The 16801-nt window shown below is 41.3% G+C and overlaps 1 protein-coding gene across 8 annotated transcripts in view; it reads right to left on the reverse strand.

The window, feature by feature from the left end:
• USP34 (ubiquitin specific peptidase 34) overlaps positions 1–16801 on the reverse strand; it is a 110190-nt gene that overhangs the window by 1395 nt on the left and 91994 nt on the right. For 4 of the 8 annotated variants that reach the window (XM_083856329.1, XM_083856330.1, XM_083856328.1 and 1 more), the window contains 19 exons: positions 16569–16720; positions 16114–16162; positions 15917–16021; positions 15754–15798; positions 14647–14751; positions 12526–12673; positions 10921–11555; positions 9715–9872; positions 8819–8897; positions 6406–6532; positions 5950–6057; positions 4809–4913; positions 4560–4684; positions 3384–3536; positions 2374–2497; positions 1592–1671; positions 890–1030; positions 616–762; positions 50–209 (listed from right to left, as the gene is read on the reverse strand). In XM_083856329.1, the coding sequence (XP_083712455.1) occupies positions 50–209; positions 616–762; positions 890–1030; positions 1592–1671; positions 2374–2497; positions 3384–3536; positions 4560–4684; positions 4809–4913; positions 5950–6057; positions 6406–6532; positions 8819–8897; positions 9715–9872; positions 10921–11555; positions 12526–12673; positions 14647–14751; positions 15754–15798; positions 15917–16021; positions 16114–16162; positions 16569–16720 (2746 nt within the window). The remainder of the gene's footprint in view (positions 1–49; positions 210–615; positions 763–889; positions 1031–1591; positions 1672–2373; positions 2498–3383; positions 3537–4559; positions 4685–4808; positions 4914–5949; positions 6058–6405; positions 6533–8818; positions 8898–9714; positions 9873–10920; positions 11556–12525; positions 12674–14646; positions 14752–15753; positions 15799–15916; positions 16022–16113; positions 16163–16568; positions 16721–16801) is intronic. The other 4 variants (XM_083856333.1, XM_083856332.1, XM_083856331.1 and 1 more) reach the window with 3 other exon arrangements.

A 16801-nucleotide genomic window follows, 5' to 3' on the forward strand; every position in this document is an offset into this window, starting at 1 on the left:
TAACATATTGCATGAATTGGATAAAAGGTTCATCAGAGTGACACCAAACCTTTAGTTTTTCTTTCTTTGGCTTCTTGCTCTTGTAATGAGTTCTTCTGTTGTTGACAAGCTCTACATTTGTTTAAAAGCTCTTGTAAAGTTGGAATCAGGGCTGAGTTGAGCTGTTTGGGAGCGTGCACCGAAAGCAGCAAGGCAAGCGCTCGGAGGTCCTGGAAACAGAGGAACAAACTTAAGGCTTCTTTCAAACTGGTGTCTGATGAATCCTGCACACAGAGACTGTGCAATAAGGAGATGCTGTTCATGTTCTGAGCAGCCCAGAAATCCCATCCTAGAGCTACTCACACCACGGCAATTCCTCACTCGCCATCTGCTGACCTTGACACAGATCTGTCTTGGGGGTGGGGATGCTGTGCTGAGACACAAAACCCAGGACTCCTACCATTAAAGCTCCTGCAGTTGTTAGCACTTTGCTCCCCACAGTCAGGTTAATATTCCCAATTTCCCATGTCCTCCCCAGGAGCCCAGCTGAGGCAGGGAGTGCCTAACACCTGGCACAGGGCACTGAGGAGTTCCTGTAGGAAATGAGCTGCCTCGTGTTTGTTAGAAAAGACTCACCCCGTTTAATGTAGAGCTTGCTTTGGAAATTTCAACTCTCTGGTTGCTGAAGTCAGATTCTAGGCTTTGATACTGATTTATTAGATTAGTAATTAGAGTGTTGATTAGGTTGGCACAGTTTGCTTCAGAAAATACCTGCCCTTGCACCTGTGGAAACAAAGTAGTTTTTTTTAAAGCCACAAAAAATTGAAACTGTGAAAACTGCATCCCAAAATGAAGCAGCCTCAGTGCCTGCATGCCTTGGAGTAATAATTATTGCTAAGAGACCACGTACCTTGAGAAGGAAATGGGTCAGAAAGGCGTAGACGATGTTGTTGTTAAGAAAGGTCCTTTCATCCATCAGAATACATTTGATATATTCTGCAAAAACTGGATCTTCACAGAGGAGCTTCACACAGTTCTTGGACATTGCAGACTGGCAAGGAGAGAGCAGATGGCAGAGTCAGCACTAGAACTGCAGGCCAGGCCCACTGAGAAATAGCTCAGTCTTTCAGATGCCAGTACATTGTACAAATCAATTACTGACAGTTCTTATTTCCCACTTTGCTGAGATGAAGTTCCTTCCCCAGAAAGGCCAGTTTATCCCCACCAGTGTGTGTGGGAAGAGATAGAGCCTCCTGATCCGTGAGCCAACCACAGGGCCCTCTGCAATCGTACCCAGACCTTGACACCTCATTTTCCCTTCACCATCCCAGTGTTTGTGCTACATAAAAAGCTGCAATTTCAGAGGCAGCATGAGGTGCTTTCTGCACACCCACCACTGTTAATGGGGGGAGTTGCTGTGTATCCTGCTGTTTTGCAGGATACAGGGAGCAATCAGAATTTAGCAGATTTTTTATTTGATTTAGCAGAGCTCCTCAGATGGCAGTAACACAGGCAGAGTATTTTATTAAACACCACCCACCATTGTGGGTTCTTTGTTCCATATTTAGTGTGTTTTTTCCTGTGTTTCCATTCTGTTGGTTCTGACTCTTACCTGAGTCTGGCAAAGCTCAGTCCAGAGTTTTGGGAAGAGCGCAAGGTGAAGTGGCAAACCTTCATAAGCAACCAGGACACCTGCAGTGGCATGAGGGAAGAGGTGAGTGTGGGAGAACTTCTTGGGAGACAATCTGTGTGTCTGGCACACAGTGAAACAGTGCCAAGGTGCCCCGTCATTTTACAGAGAATCACATTCCAAGCATTTTGTATGACCAGAAAGCTGTAATGTCCATGAGGTTTTTATAGTCCATTTAATAAATACATTGGAAAAGTGTGACTGACAACAAGCAGACGGGTGATTTGGGGGAAAAAAAAGACATTCTCTCATTGCTCCTTGGATGAGATTATTTGTGTGACACTGAGGTACTCGCCCTTGGAGTTCCATGGAGGGAATACAAAAATTGAAATATTGTCAATTAATTGCCCTTGCTGAGATGCTGAGGATTCAGAATCTGATCCAAAGCCATGTAAACTGCCAACCACCCAGAAACAGCCTTAGTGAGTACTAGCTTAAACTCTAAATGTACAATAAGACTGAATTCTCTGTGGTTCCCTCAGCTCTTTTCTGGACAGGTCCAAAACATTTCAGTCATGTGCATAAGGCTGCACCCTCTTATAAACACATTAACAGTTTTGTGGATAAAAATAACATCCAAACACAACGAGTTTCACAAGCTCTGCTTTTTCTTAAAAACTCTGAATATAAAATTTAGCAGAGAAGGACTCAGAGCTATTACAGAAAAAAACCCCAACTTTTGTCTGTTTCAAATTGACACTTACTCATTTTAACTAAAGTTTCAGTAAACTTTTCACAGTTGATTGCAACTCGACACAGGAGGTGGATGAACTGGTGGTAGGAGAAGAAATAGTCCAGCAGCATCCGGTCGTAAACATCGTCTTTGCCCTGAAGATTTAAGAGAGCCTCATTTAACCTCCAAAGCCACAGGACAGCTCCCACATTCCCCTGAGCACCTCCCTGCATGTCACCTGCCCTGCAATGTTTCATCCTGGGCTACAGGAAAACAGTGGGAATCTCCAGGTGCCTCCTCACCCAGCCCTTGGCAAGCACCAGGGTGTGACAGGAGGAGGGATGGTAAATGCAATTCCCTGCCAGGAAAATCTCTTACTGGAACGCTCTGAGCCAACACCCAGAGGGTGCAAAGCTGTGCAAATACCAGGGCTTGAAGAGGACAAGAAAATAATGCAGTAACTTTGTATCACATACAGACACCTAAATACATACACACTACTGCTTTTTAATTCATAACTTGTCAGTTGTGATGTGTAGAAGTCAGAATTTTCTCAAGAATGAGCTTCAGAGCAGAATTTTCAGGAATGTCTCAAACCCAGTAATACATGTATGTTGATATTTTAATATTTTGGATGCATATAAGATTCAAATGGCATCAGAGAGCCAAAGAGAAAACCTCTAAAACTCAAGCAAAAAAATGCAACCTTATACAAAGTAACTGAACGAAAAACAAGCATGCAAAACCATACGGCAATGTGACTGTGGATGTGGTTCTAGAGGTTTAAGAATATTCTATTTACTAATGTATTAGGAATTCGACATAAAGGGTGAAATACTGTGTCATGTAATATGACAACTTTTTAACTCCAGCTATTTACATTATGTAGTATCACTTCTGGAAGCACAATGGGGAAACCCACCAGAGACATTTTCTGGCTCTCTAACATCTTTTTAAACACTTGGCTTACACAGTCAATTTGACGGTGCACAAATAGACACAGCATCATTCTGAAAGCTTTAAAAAAGAAGGGTTACTTACCCTACAGTAACCGTGCTTCTTCGAAATGTGTTGCCCACACAGATTCCCATCTACGTGCACATAGGCCCCATGTGCAGGAGATTGGATTCTTTCTGAATAGCTGTGTCCACTGGGGCTGTGCCTGCACCCAGTGTGTCCTTGCGACCACTGTACCTGAGGGCACAAGGGGTATGGCGGCTTCAACCACCACTCAATTCCTTCACCCATAAGAATCCCCTAGGACAGGACTCAGAATTAGCACAGCAGGAGGAGCACAGAATCTGTGTGGACAAAGCATCTTGAAGAACCACAGTTACTGGACAGCAAGTAACCAGTTCTCCTGCTTCAAATGATTGTCCATACATATTCCTTTCCGGGTGGGATTCACCTGACCTGACTTTAGCTATCTAAAATCTAGTCACTGGTGTTCCCTGCACTCCGTGGAGAGGGAGTCATGCCTCATCCACACTCAGGTGCCTGGGACAGGAAGGAGGGCAGCTCTTTCTCTCTTTCCCAGGGTAACTATTTATGGCCAGGAGCCCCAGGAAGAGCCGGATGCTGACCTTTTAGATAGGCAAAGTGACGTGAGCTGAATCCCACCGTTGCTGCAGCTGTAACAACGGGATGTGGCAAGTCACTACGGAGTAGCCCCACCAAAGCTGGCATCCCATCAGGAAGCCCACAGAAGGGAAAATGGAAAGTGAAAAGACTTAAAGCCCTTTATGACATTTCAGGCACTGGATTTTCACCCAAACAAGTAGGAGATTACGCCTCAGTCCCAGCTGAATGGACTCTAATGGAACCTGCAGGGTCTCCTTGGCTGTCTGGCAATAAATCTTAAAATAGTGTGAAATCCATCTGGACAATCCATGGGTGGTGCCTCAATTTCCTTTATAAATGCCACAGACAGACTGGGAAATTACCAAAATGTGTACTATGGGTTTTTTTCCTACCACAAGGCCCAGACCCTTATGGTGTCTGCAATATGAAGCTGTGTATCCCCAAGGGCAGGGAAATGGTGCTTCTGAAGTGCACATCCAGAATGGAGTATATGAGGACAACACATCTTGAAGAAGAATTATGCTTTGTTTACAAAGAAAAGGTAAATGCATTGAACTACCAGATTCTTCCAATGCTTTTATAAAAATGGGAAAACAACAGAGAAATAATTCTTTATAGGAGCACTTGTTTACATACCTTGCTGGCTTCCACCATGGTGGGCAAGAGGCACATGTTGAGTTCGGGACGCGGAGGACGAATATTGCTTTTCCCCCCTATTAATTTCAAATTTTCACGACATGGAAAATAAGGTCCAAGAGACACTGTAGTGTAAGTTCGGATAAAATAGGGATATATTAAAAAGGTCAATATTTGACATCAGCAAGGAACATGATAGAGTAATAACAGTGTAAGAGAACTTCAAAATACAATCACTGAAATACCTACTTGGGATATTACTGTGGTGGTATGTACAATGATTGTGCTGTAGAAATGGAACCAGAGTATGTAGGAAATCATGAGGACTTAAAAGTACAAGCTCCTTGAGGACATCTACAAACAAAAAGTTGTTTTTGCTATTACAAATTGTTATTTCTTAACAGCAAACAGTTCAATTTAAGGTTCATGCATTTGCAAACTCTCTCTCATATCCCTTTTGCCACAGCTCCACCGTGAGCAACATCTGAGTGACACGCCTGACTCCATCCCGATTCCCTTCACCTCTGCCCCTGGGAGAGACCCTGCTCAGTGGTGCAGCAACCACCAGGGAGGGGCCAGCTTGGAGAATGAGAACCTCAGTGAAATTACCCTCTCTGCTTCTTCTTTACAGAGCAGGTTTGACACCTGGAAAATGGCAACCAGCAGCAGTCAGGAGGACAACGAGAAAAACTCCAAGTAGGGGGAAATGCATACAAATCACACCAAAAAAAGGTATTTTGGACACAGCGTTAGGCCTTTATCAACAATCCATTAAATAATATTAAAAATTTAAATTAAATTAGAACTAAATTTAAACTAAACTAGAAAAAAACTGTCTCTTTCTGAAACAGCTCCCCTAATGTGAGAGAGGCATTTGTATATAATACCTGTGTCTACACTTTAAAAAGCAAATCTATGCCTTTCTACCAGCTCTTTAAGCTTTAGAGTTCAACTATGACACTTCACAGTACTGAATCATAAAAATGAACAGGAAAAGCTGTTTCTCAGAGTAACCTGGTCTCCACACTCCCTTCTGAGGGAGTTTGAATTTTAATGTCAGATTTGGGGTTTGACTCTGAACTCAGTGACACCTGAAGTGAGGAGTTACTCCTCAGTCATGCCCCTTATCAGGTGGCAAATCTGTGTCACCAAGTGACCTGTGCCCTTCTGTGCCCCCAGCCTGAGTGCCTTAATTCAACGCAGGAATATTCAGTGCAGCCTGACAAACCCAGAACTCTCTGGAGTAAGAAGAGCAGTACTGACGCCCTGACAGTATCACACCAACAGTCCCAACCTCCAGAGTTTCCAGCAGAGCATGTGCACTTGCTCTGGCATTTCCATCTGACAGCAGGTGCCTGTGCAGGACAGGTCCTGCATGGCCAGGACTTACCAATGCAGGCGTTTCTAAGCTCGGGAGGACTGTAGGAATTGAGCAGAGTTAAGAGCTTATGGGCAAATTCAATCCGCTCCTGCCATTGAATGAGAGCTTGCTTCACATCTGCAAATGCAAATATCCCAGGAGGCTGCTTAGCTCAGGGCTCAAAAGCTTGTTAAATAAAGCACAAAATTTTACTGCTGAGGAATCTCTTTTTCCTCTACCATGGTCTTAATCCATCTAAGGAATCTGTTAAATCTCACTGCTCTACTGCTATTAAATTTATGAAATCCAGTTTTGTATTAAGTCAATAAGTAATTTAATAAGTAACAATTTAATATCCATTAACAGCCACATATTCTACTATACAGCAAGTTTTTTAAAAACAAGCAAGAAAAAACACTAGGGTTTTGATGAGGAAAATTAATTTAGAGACAAGAGGCATAATCCTTTCTAGAGTTCCAATCATACCTTTTCTTTGCAGATAGGGACGTGTGGATTTGAGCACAGAAAGGAAAATGGACAGAAGCTCTACTAGATCTCCAGTCACGTGGCAAGCTGTGGCCTCGTGGTACATCATGTGCAATGTATTAAAGGACTGGAAGAAAGAGGAAAAAATGCCAAAACATTATGTTGCCAAACTAAGGTACTTGGTTAGTATTCCTCTTTTTATCCTGCAGATACATTTATTTTTATTTTATGCTTAAACAAGGTATTTTATACCCAAAAAATATGAGGTGTTGGATATAATCACAAAGTTCGTAATTTGTTTTCAAGGTAAAACATTTGTGTTACCAGCTTGAAATAATTACCAAGTTTTCACACCTTTATCTACAACCCAATGAACAAAGTGTCCTTTGAGACACAATACTTCTATATCCCTGTAATCCCAAACTTTCTTTGCCAGCAGACAAAGTGATACAAGAACTGGGCAAAGACAGACAGATATATGAATTTGGGGAAAGAAAGGTAGGATTAAGATGGATGCCAGTCATTTTTTGAAATGCTGCTGAAGGATATATGGTTGTACATCAGATGAATTACTTCTCCTTTTATGCCTTGTGGGCATCTGTGATTTCTATAAATATTGGGAAGGGAAAGCAACTCATTTCTGAACTGCAAAAATTCTAGCACAGGATATAAGAGAAGATATTTAATCTGCTGGGGTATTAGAAAGATATAGAAACAGTAGCCTCAGTCCCTAGAATGCAAACCCTTGCCAGGCCCTTTTTATATTACAGTGAAGACAAAAGACACCCCTAAGTGGAAAACTTTCCTGGATGTGACAACTCCTTAATGCAGTTTTTTGTCACCAGGCAAAATCCAGCCACCAAGTGACAATATAGGGCCAGCTAACCTCAAGCTGTAAAGTAGCATCAATTTAATCTAATTCCCAGCAATGTTTTACACAGGATAAATTAGTTTTCTCTTACACACTTTCCATAAACTTTATTATCCACTGTTAGTATGGATGAGGGCTAACTAAGCTAAACCAAATTCTTTTTATACATCTCTACGTATGTACCTTAATCTACTTACATTTCACATATGGATAACTTTATAGCCCAGTTCTTGACTTTTTACAAGAAGTTTACTGGATGGAGTATTTTCTGGAGTAATTAATTACAATTAATTAATTTATATATTATTTTATATATTTATATTTATATAAATATATATTTATGTTTATATATATTTATATATATATTTATATTATATATTTATGTTTATATTTATAACAAGCTCCTGAAAACCCAATTTTCAAATAGCACTGCACTGTTTCTATAATTCCAGCTCTTTCTACCACACTTTTTTCCCAGAAAATGCAAACCAGTGACGTAAAACGAGTTAAGAGAACTTTTTATACAAACCATATAAAACTGGGACTGGAATCAACCTGAAAGCATCATCCAGGCCAGCCACGTGCCTAAAGGCAGACTAAATATCCTTGACAGATGTTTGCTCCAAGTCATGATGACTTCCAGTTGTGCTGGCTGCCCCTTCCTGCAGCAGTCTATTCCAAAATGCCATTTTCTGCACAGCCACAATTACCTCTGAGCCACTTGTCTTGGCCCATGGATTTTCCCAGTTTAATATGTCTCATGGATGTACTGCTCCACAGGTGCCAAGAATAAACTGAATCTTGGTTTTATGCTTTCTCCAATACATCCAGATTTTTATTCTTGTTCTCAAAGGGATCCTGCCCCATGAAGCACTGCCAGTGCTTTTAAGAAACACAGATTCTCATCCATCACCTCAGTAAATGGAAGTGCTGAACGGAATCCAGGATATTCCACTCATCAGGACATGTGGATCTGAAGAGTGAAACTGCTGGGAGCAGGGGCTTGACATTCCAACTGTATCCATATTTCAGAGGTGCATTATTTAATTTTCTTCCATTCAATTTTGAACTAATTCTGGTCTGGTCTCATGGACCAAATCCCCTTTTACAACTAGAGGTGCTCTAGAAATGCATTTTAGGTCTAGTTCCATCAGAAAGAAGTTGAGTTTGTGTTTCAGACCACTCCTTGCAAACAAAGGCACAATAGGTAGGAAAGAAAAGGAGAACTGCCTCAGGAGGATCAGAAACATTAACCACAACTGCAGCTGAGTACCCTTTCAGTTATTTCTGGATTTTAACCTGTTGCCTTAACACTTTTTAACTGCACTCAGCTATTCATTCCCTATTACCTGTAATAAAAGCAATGACAACAAAAAAGCATAAATTTATTCCTCTCTGCATAAACTGATGGTGGTTTTCCCTCTGTCCTGAGAAGCAGACAAACAATTTCCTGATATTTTTAGTACTAAAAAGAAATCTTATTAAAGCTGACAGGGGAAGTAGGGTGAGATGCTTGCTCTAATTAAATAACAAAGTAATTACCTCAGTCATCAGAATCAATCCTCTGTTGAATACAACGAGAAGTCTGTCTTCATCAGATTCTAATAATATTCTGAAGGCACTAGGAAAAAAATCCAAACATCGAGAACACTGAAAATTGCATCCCAAGCTTAAAATTGTTATGATGTTATTTTGGAAAATAATCACAAAAGAACAAAGAAACTCCAGAAGAACATAATTCTTCTCATTATTACCCTCCCGTTTTAATTCAAAAATGCCTCTGCCATCAACCTCCTTTATGTTATGGAGAATAATTTATAAATAACCTTAACAGAAATATTTCCCATACAACCCCTCAGAAACTTGGAAAATTATGTACCTTGAAAGACAGGAGTTTATGCTTCTTAAATGATACATTTAAATAGATTCAGTCAGGCATATGTTTGGCCTTTTAAATGTCTGAAAACATTTTTTATCAGAATATTTTATGCTTACAGCAGAGGAGAAAGGAATGGATTATGCTAATGAATGGCTTCTTTGGACATGAAGATTATTTGGGACAACATAGCTGTGCTCTGTGACAGGTAAGTGCCAGTGAGTGCATGTAGCCCCTCCTGGTAACCTGTCCTTTCCACAAGGGTTTCAGGGCACCAACAGTTCCATTTAAAACCCCAGCCCTGACCTACATGCACAGGCAATTTATAGCTCTGCTGAGAATGCCCAAACAGCAGTTTCAGCTGTACTTCTTAAGACCAGAAATGAAACACTCTTTGAAGACACAATACAATAAAATTGTCCCACAGGCACAATTTCTACATCATATTTCTGCTCCAGAGTAACAACTGCCAACAAGAGCAGCTGGAACTACAGCTCTGCTCATGGGGAGGAGGCTGAGGATAGAATTCCAGCTGAGCTGCTGGATGAGCACAGGGCTGTACCTTATGAGAGTTGTCCAACAAGAGCGTCCATCCAAGCAGCGCAGGTAACAGCTTATGGTGGTTTTCTTAAATTGCTTTATGTCCTCTACCTCTTCCTCTCTCATGTCTGGCCTCTGAGCTACAAACAGCTGCATGAGGTTAAACAGCTCTTCTACTGCCTAAAACACACAGAAATACTTGGTTAGAGTCAGCTCTCTCACTATGGTATGGTTCAGACTTACTTTCAAAGTTATAAAATGAGATGCTTTGATGCTTCCTAAGAACACAGCTCACTGTCACATTTATGTGTACATCTATATATGTACAAAGCAATCTGAAATCCCCATCCCTGGGAGCAAACATTCGGAAAGCTGCTTCTGCCAAAACCTGCTGCAGTCCCATCTGCCTGGCAAACACCAAACACAGTGGAGTAACTCAGGTCCCTTACAAGTCTGAGACTTTTGAGCAGAGATGCCAATGAGGAGAGCAACAGGACTGTCAAAGTGTAAAATTTCTCCAAGAGCTGATCTAGGCAGAAGTTCCAGCGTGGAAGATACCCTGCATCCTCCTCCCTCCTCTCCATAGTGATGGGAAGCTTTGTATTCTTTGTGCCCCTGCACACCCCAAAGGATCCCAAAGCAACAGTCACTGTGTAATCATTCAAACCCATGGTCTCTTCCAGCCTCTGTAAGCCTGTTGTTTGAGCATCACACAGAGCCCACTTTAACCAGCACCTGCTCTCTGCTGCAGGTGTCACTGTGTTGTACTGACACACAACTTCCAGGCCTGCCAAAGGTATGTGGGTGTTCCTTCCCAGGGAGAACACCAGGCTGTCCTCCCCTGGAATCCAACAAGCTAAATCTTGGCCCTATTCCAGAAAATGAAAACAAAGAAGAAAATGGGAATTCCTCCACCTTTGTTATAATGCAACCTCCTTTCTGGAGACCACCATCAAAGTTTAATCCTTGCTATGCTGGAATACTAAACAGTGGAAACACCACTGTGCCTGCTCCCAGAAAACAACAACAGCTCTCCAGCTGTCACACAGCAAGGAAAACCCAACCCAATCCTCCCTAAGGTCTAGCAAATGGATCTAAAGACACAAATTACTTCCAGCAGCAAACCCCACATAACACTCTCGCCATGGGTTTGTTAAGTTACAAGAGACCCTGGATGAGAGAGGACACAAGAACACCAGACTGGAGCACCGTGGTGCCGGTCACTTACCCCAGGGTACTGACTGGCGTGAGGGGTGAGGTTCTTGAAGGCCCACTGGATGTTCTGGTGAGAAGCCAGCTGCCTGGTGAAGGCAGGGGACTGCTCGCAGCACAGGCGCAGGATGCCGTAGTAGGCGGGCAGCATCCCGCGGTTGAAGAGCACCACATCCTGGTCATCGTGGTCTGCGAGGATGTAATTGAAGGCAATGTTCTTGGTCACCATGGGGTTCTGCACGATAAGGCGCACGTTCTCGGGACAGTCCACACACACGTTGTACCAGAAGGACAGTAGGGCCTGCTTGTTGTGGTTGGTGGCAATGGCTGGCTCCGAGAGCTTCGGCTGGAAGAGGTTCCACAAGTCCATGAAGTAAGTGGAGAACATGAGCTTCTCGGTTTTGGAGATCAAACAGTACGTCATGAAACTGAAGTAGGGCACCAGTTTGGTGGTGCCGTGAACGGCAGCGTCAACGTAGAGCTTGGCTCGTGAGAGCAGGCCAAGGAGCACGTTGTAGACCTGGTGAAGGACTACTGTGGTGTCGGGGCTGAGGGGCAGGTCCCGTGTGGGGATGTGCAGAGAGCGGGTCGATCGGAACATCTGACGGAAGGAATTGCTTGGAATAAGCGACACCAAGAGATAGGCTGCGGCTTCAAATAAAAACAGAGTTGTTACACCTTTGACAGTGACATACCTGCTTAACAGCCATGTAAACAGCAATTAAACTGCACTGCATGTTTCATTTACAGATTTCAAAGCATTTTACAGAATCTGGTATTACTATATTCACACTAGAAAAAAAATCCAAGTGAATGAGAGTAGTACAAAGCACATTAGAAGTGGTGCTGGGATGTGCTACCTACATCCCTGTCTGCTGCCTGCTTCTCCCTGTGCTAACACAATGCATCCCACCACAGAATATGATCCCAGATCCCATCACACAATGCATACCAGAGGTGTTCCATGACTGAGGCTGTCCATTGCTCAATTGAGAGGTCATTGCCTCCTCACAGATGTTTACAACTGGAGCCTGTTACAAAGCTGTACCTCCAGTTTTCACACCTCCTTAGCCACAGAAATGTGTTAAAGGTCTGTGACCTGTACTGTGGAGTCTCCTTTGTAAAAAAACATTGACATAGGGAAGGCTGAAAATGTTCTCTGGCAATGTGACAGTGTGATTCCTGGCAGAACAAACCAGAGAGCCAGGACACCCTGGAATCTGGGACAAAGCACAGGTGGCTTCTCCTTGATCCACAAGTTCAAAGGACTCAGCTGAAGATTACTGTGGAAGAACAACATGTACTACTCCCACCTATTGTACAGCCATGTGATGGACACAATGGAAAACCTCTGGAATTACCTCTTCTTCTTTAGGTTTTCCTGGACCTTGCAGATTGACCACTTAAAATAAAGAACCTACCAATGTATCATTCAAGTTACCAAATTTTAAACATAGTTTTCATCAAAACTGGTAACACCTCTGGATAAGGCACCACAGTTATCCCAAGACTTGAAAACCCAGCAACTCTAAACCAACTGGAAAAGGAAGAAAAGACAAACACAGGAGCATGCAACTCACTGCAACAGGTGACAAATTTCCTCCAATTAAAATTCACTTACAAGTTCTCACTCGAGGGTAGTTGTGTGCCAGGAGGAAACGCTCAACCCAGTTCTCCATGTTCTGCAGGACCCAGCTGTGAGCAAGTTTGTTCCTGGGTGTTTGCACAGCCAGCCAATCCAGGCACTGCGAGGGGTTGTACTCGATGACCTAAAGGAGAGGGGGAAAAAAATCAAAAGGAATACATTAATCTTCCTGCTATGCACTGATTGAATTAAAAACCCCTAAAATCACTTTCAACATTTCTTTCTAAAATCATTTAGGGCTATCAAAGCACCTGCAAGACTGAGTTGCTCTGCACATAAAGAAAAGCTTATTAAATTTCACTGGTTTGTGCTTCTGAACCTCGTTCACAGTTCTGAAGTTCAGTCTAAGTCTAAGTAATTTTCAGGAAATTACTCTGCCTATTCTTTCTGCATATTACGAGATATTTAGGAGTTGAAATATTAAGCTAATACTAAGATGGAACAACCTTGTCTTTATGAAGAAGTACTTTTAAAAAATATCTAACACAAAACCTTAACACTGAATCCGCATTTTTGTAAGTTACATCAAAAAACCATAAATAGTATGCAAAGACGTTCATATAGATTCATGCTGAGGGTAACTATTACATTTTTTACTGAATATACAATTTCAAGGAATAAATTTATCCAGCACTTTCCAAAGGCAATGAGTGCTGTTGTGCAGTCAGCAAACCTTCAGAGAATAAGGAGAAAACAAGGCTTCCTGTGCTTTTCTGGCTCTGTGTAGCTGGAAATCTGTTGACATGAGGTCAATAAATGCAGGTTGTTCTTTTTTTAATTTTTAAAAACTACTTCCTTTTTTACCTCAAGGCCCAGGTGCCCAGACAAAAAAAAGTTTTACCCCAAGGAATCAGAGTAGTAACTGGGTTGCTGAAGCTGTTCTCAGTTCCTCTACTCCACCTGAAGAATATGAGCAGCTGACACGACCATAACTCTGCTTATAAAATTTTAATCTCATTTTAAAAATAAACATCTTAGGAACAATCTCTTCCCTTTATTTAGAAATGACAAATTGCTCTGTCAGGTTTCCTGGGGAATGGCTGGAGGGAATGTCTAAGAAAGAGACAATAATTTCTCAGTGTCTGCAGAGCTCAATCAGTTTTTAATGACTTCTAGAAGCTGCAGAGGCTTTAAAAGTAGATTCTACACCCCAAGTCCATGCATCCACTGCTGGGTCTCAAAGCCCTGCCTGCACAATTTATATGGCTGGACCTGTGTCACCAGCTGGGTGTCACTGTGCCCCTTGAGATGTGCTGTTTGAACTCCCTTTACCTGAGATGCAGCAGTTACAGCTCATCCATCACATCACTGGCCATGCTTGTGATCCTACAGCTGCTCCTGACCAGGAGGAAACCCTCTGGGAACAGCAATCCATGTCCTAGCCCACAGTGCTGCAGCCCCATTTTTTAAAGGGAATTAAAGGGAATGAGCTGGATCTCAGCAGACTCCAGAGTGGCCATGCTCTCAGCCAGGAATGAAGACAGTAAATTGTACTGGGAACTCAGAGCAGGTAGGTAAAGAGAAAGCTTTAACTCCTCATCTATGGCTCAGATCAAGGAACTCATCCTGGTGCCAACCTGGTAAAAAGTCTCTCTCTCATTTTAGAAACAACCAAGGTTGGTCCTGCACACAGCAATTATCCAGCAGATTCAGTTTAGCACTATTTTATGTGTTAAAAGTGGTAATGGACATTTTACAGAGAACCAAAATGTCAAATGAATAGTCAAGGAATCTGTACATAAAGGCCAAAAAAACCCACAACCAAATGATGGGTGTTGAAACATTTTACAGGCCTTGCAAAAAGATAGCTTAGAAAACAATGTGGAATTTGTCTAGAAAAAGCATTCTAGACCGTTTTTATAAATTAATTTCTTATTAAACTAAAATTTGAAGTTAAACTGGAAGAGCCACTAACCCTACATTAAGTTACAATAGAACTTTTTAATGTCTATGGCTGTTTCTGCTTATTCAGAAGAGGAATGGTAAAAAAAAAATCACGGACTGATGCAGGAAGGATGACAACAAAATGCAAAAGAGACATAAAAGGACCAACAAGAGAAAGACAATTTATCTTCTGTTTTATTTTACATTTTGTACCTCCCATATCCTCTGCAGAATGTAAGAAGCGAAGGGTGGCATTCCTGGAGGTCCACCAGCAAACTCCATGAGCATGGTGAGCAATTTGAAAAAAGGATTGGCTGCCTGTAATGCAGAAAAGGGAAAAGTAGCCAATTTCATCTATTTCATTTCATCCACATTTTTAAGAGTATTTTTTTAAAAACCCCAATGTCTGTAAGATTTCTATGAACTTCAGACATGAACATTTATAATGCTTTAATTCCTTACTATTCAATCTGCACATAATCCATATATATATCTCTAAATTACGCCACTGGTTAGTCAGTGCAAAGCAACAGGATCATATGAGGCAGGATCAGTCTAGGAGAAGTTATAGGAAATAACTATTTTTTTTATATATATATATGTATGTATGTAGGTATTACAGGAAATATAGACATTATTCTGGAAAAAGGACAGAATCAAGCTGTCCATTGTTGAAGAATTCACCAATTTATCCTGGTTTATATTTACGGCAGACTTCATTGGCTCAGATAAGTTATTATTTTAAGTATTTACATAACATAGAATATGGATCCTGGGAAGTTTATCCAAAAGCCTCCCATTTTGAGGTTTTACACTGCCAAGACTCACCCAGCTTTTAACAACATTTCGACAAAGTGATTACAACTATAATTACATATTTTGCATCTGGAATCTATTTGGAACTCTCAGTATTTCTGTTATTAACAGGGCAGAAATTTACTCTGAATGAGAAATGTGTTTGCCAGCACAGAACTGCACAGTGCCACAAATCTTGAACAGCCAGATGATAAATAATTATCTCCACTTATTCTTGCACACAGTATTTTAAAGTTACCAACTTTTTAAAAGAAACTCATACTGGTGGAGAATCTAGAAATGTTACTTGATTTGAATAAAACTTTCATCCTAAGTGGCACAGCAAATTTCTGTTTTATAGAACTTCACAAGCTGTGCAGTTAAGACTTCGTTTAATAGTATACAAAAACTTCCATGGACCACCTTCCATGCAAGAGTTTTGGTGAGCAAAAGATTACTTCTGTGATTTAAACCATGGAAGTATGACTACAGATTATTTACTAGACAGGTGGTGTGTTTACATACCTCAGGAGTCAGCTTTGCTATAGATGTGAACAGCATGGACACAATCTTGAAAAGAAAACACAAAAAACTCACTTAAGACTTGTGTTTCTTCAGTTAAAATAATCACAATTACCCCATGACACTTCTAAGAGGAGATTTCAGCAGCTGCAGGCTCTGTACTCACGTGCTCTGCAAGGCGATTGTTGTAGCGGCACAAACTGAAAATGAGGTTGCACGTTTGCCTGATATTGATCCCATCACGGATATGTTGAAATAAAAAAGGGAAGCCCTGCAACAAATAAAGCAGATAAAGTACACTGCCAACAGCTACACACCACAGAGGGTTTGGGAGGCTAAAGCAGTCGTTTTTAACTTGATTACCTTTCCTCCTGTCAGTGCTGCCATGTCGTTTTGTGACAAGGTCAAATGCCTAAAATACAAAAGAAAATGATCATTTTACTTCAGCCATGAGTATGGTTAGGGACACACTCAGGATTGAGTGTTACTTCACATTCTTCAGTATCACAGTATACAAGAGACAATAAAGGTGTTGATGTAAAACTGAGCAACAACAAAAAAAAGTTGCATTTGAATGAGATAAAAAAAGAAAACCAAATGTAGGCAACTGAATGTGTTCAAGTATTAAACCCAAGTGTTTCATTTGGTCAACAATGACAATGCCTTTTAAGTTATTACAAATATAATGGATTCATATACAAGCTTATTTATGCTGTTAAAGAAGCCCACAACAAAACCCTCAGACAAACGCATAAAATCTCTGATTCCTTTCAGAACTTTAAATTCTAAATTGATTTTGTTTTATCAGAAGCTCTTGCCTTTCTGAGCGAGACTGCTCCACCAGAAGAGCAATCAGGGCAATCATCTTTTCAAGTGCAGCAGGCCTGTATTTCTCTTCTGCTAAAGAAAGAATATCTTCCTCTTCCTCCTCTTCCTCCCCTTCTTCCTCAGAAAGCACTTCGACCTGAGGCTAAGGAAAAAACAGAGAACTTCAGTGTGGACATTCTGAGCCTTCATTTTAAAGATCATATCCTGTCCTTTTTTCCAAACA

Source organism: Zosterops lateralis (genome assembly GCF_965231275.1).
Source record: "Zosterops lateralis genome assembly, chromosome: 3".
In the NCBI taxonomy this organism is placed as follows: Eukaryota; Metazoa; Chordata; class Aves; order Passeriformes; family Zosteropidae; genus Zosterops; species Zosterops lateralis.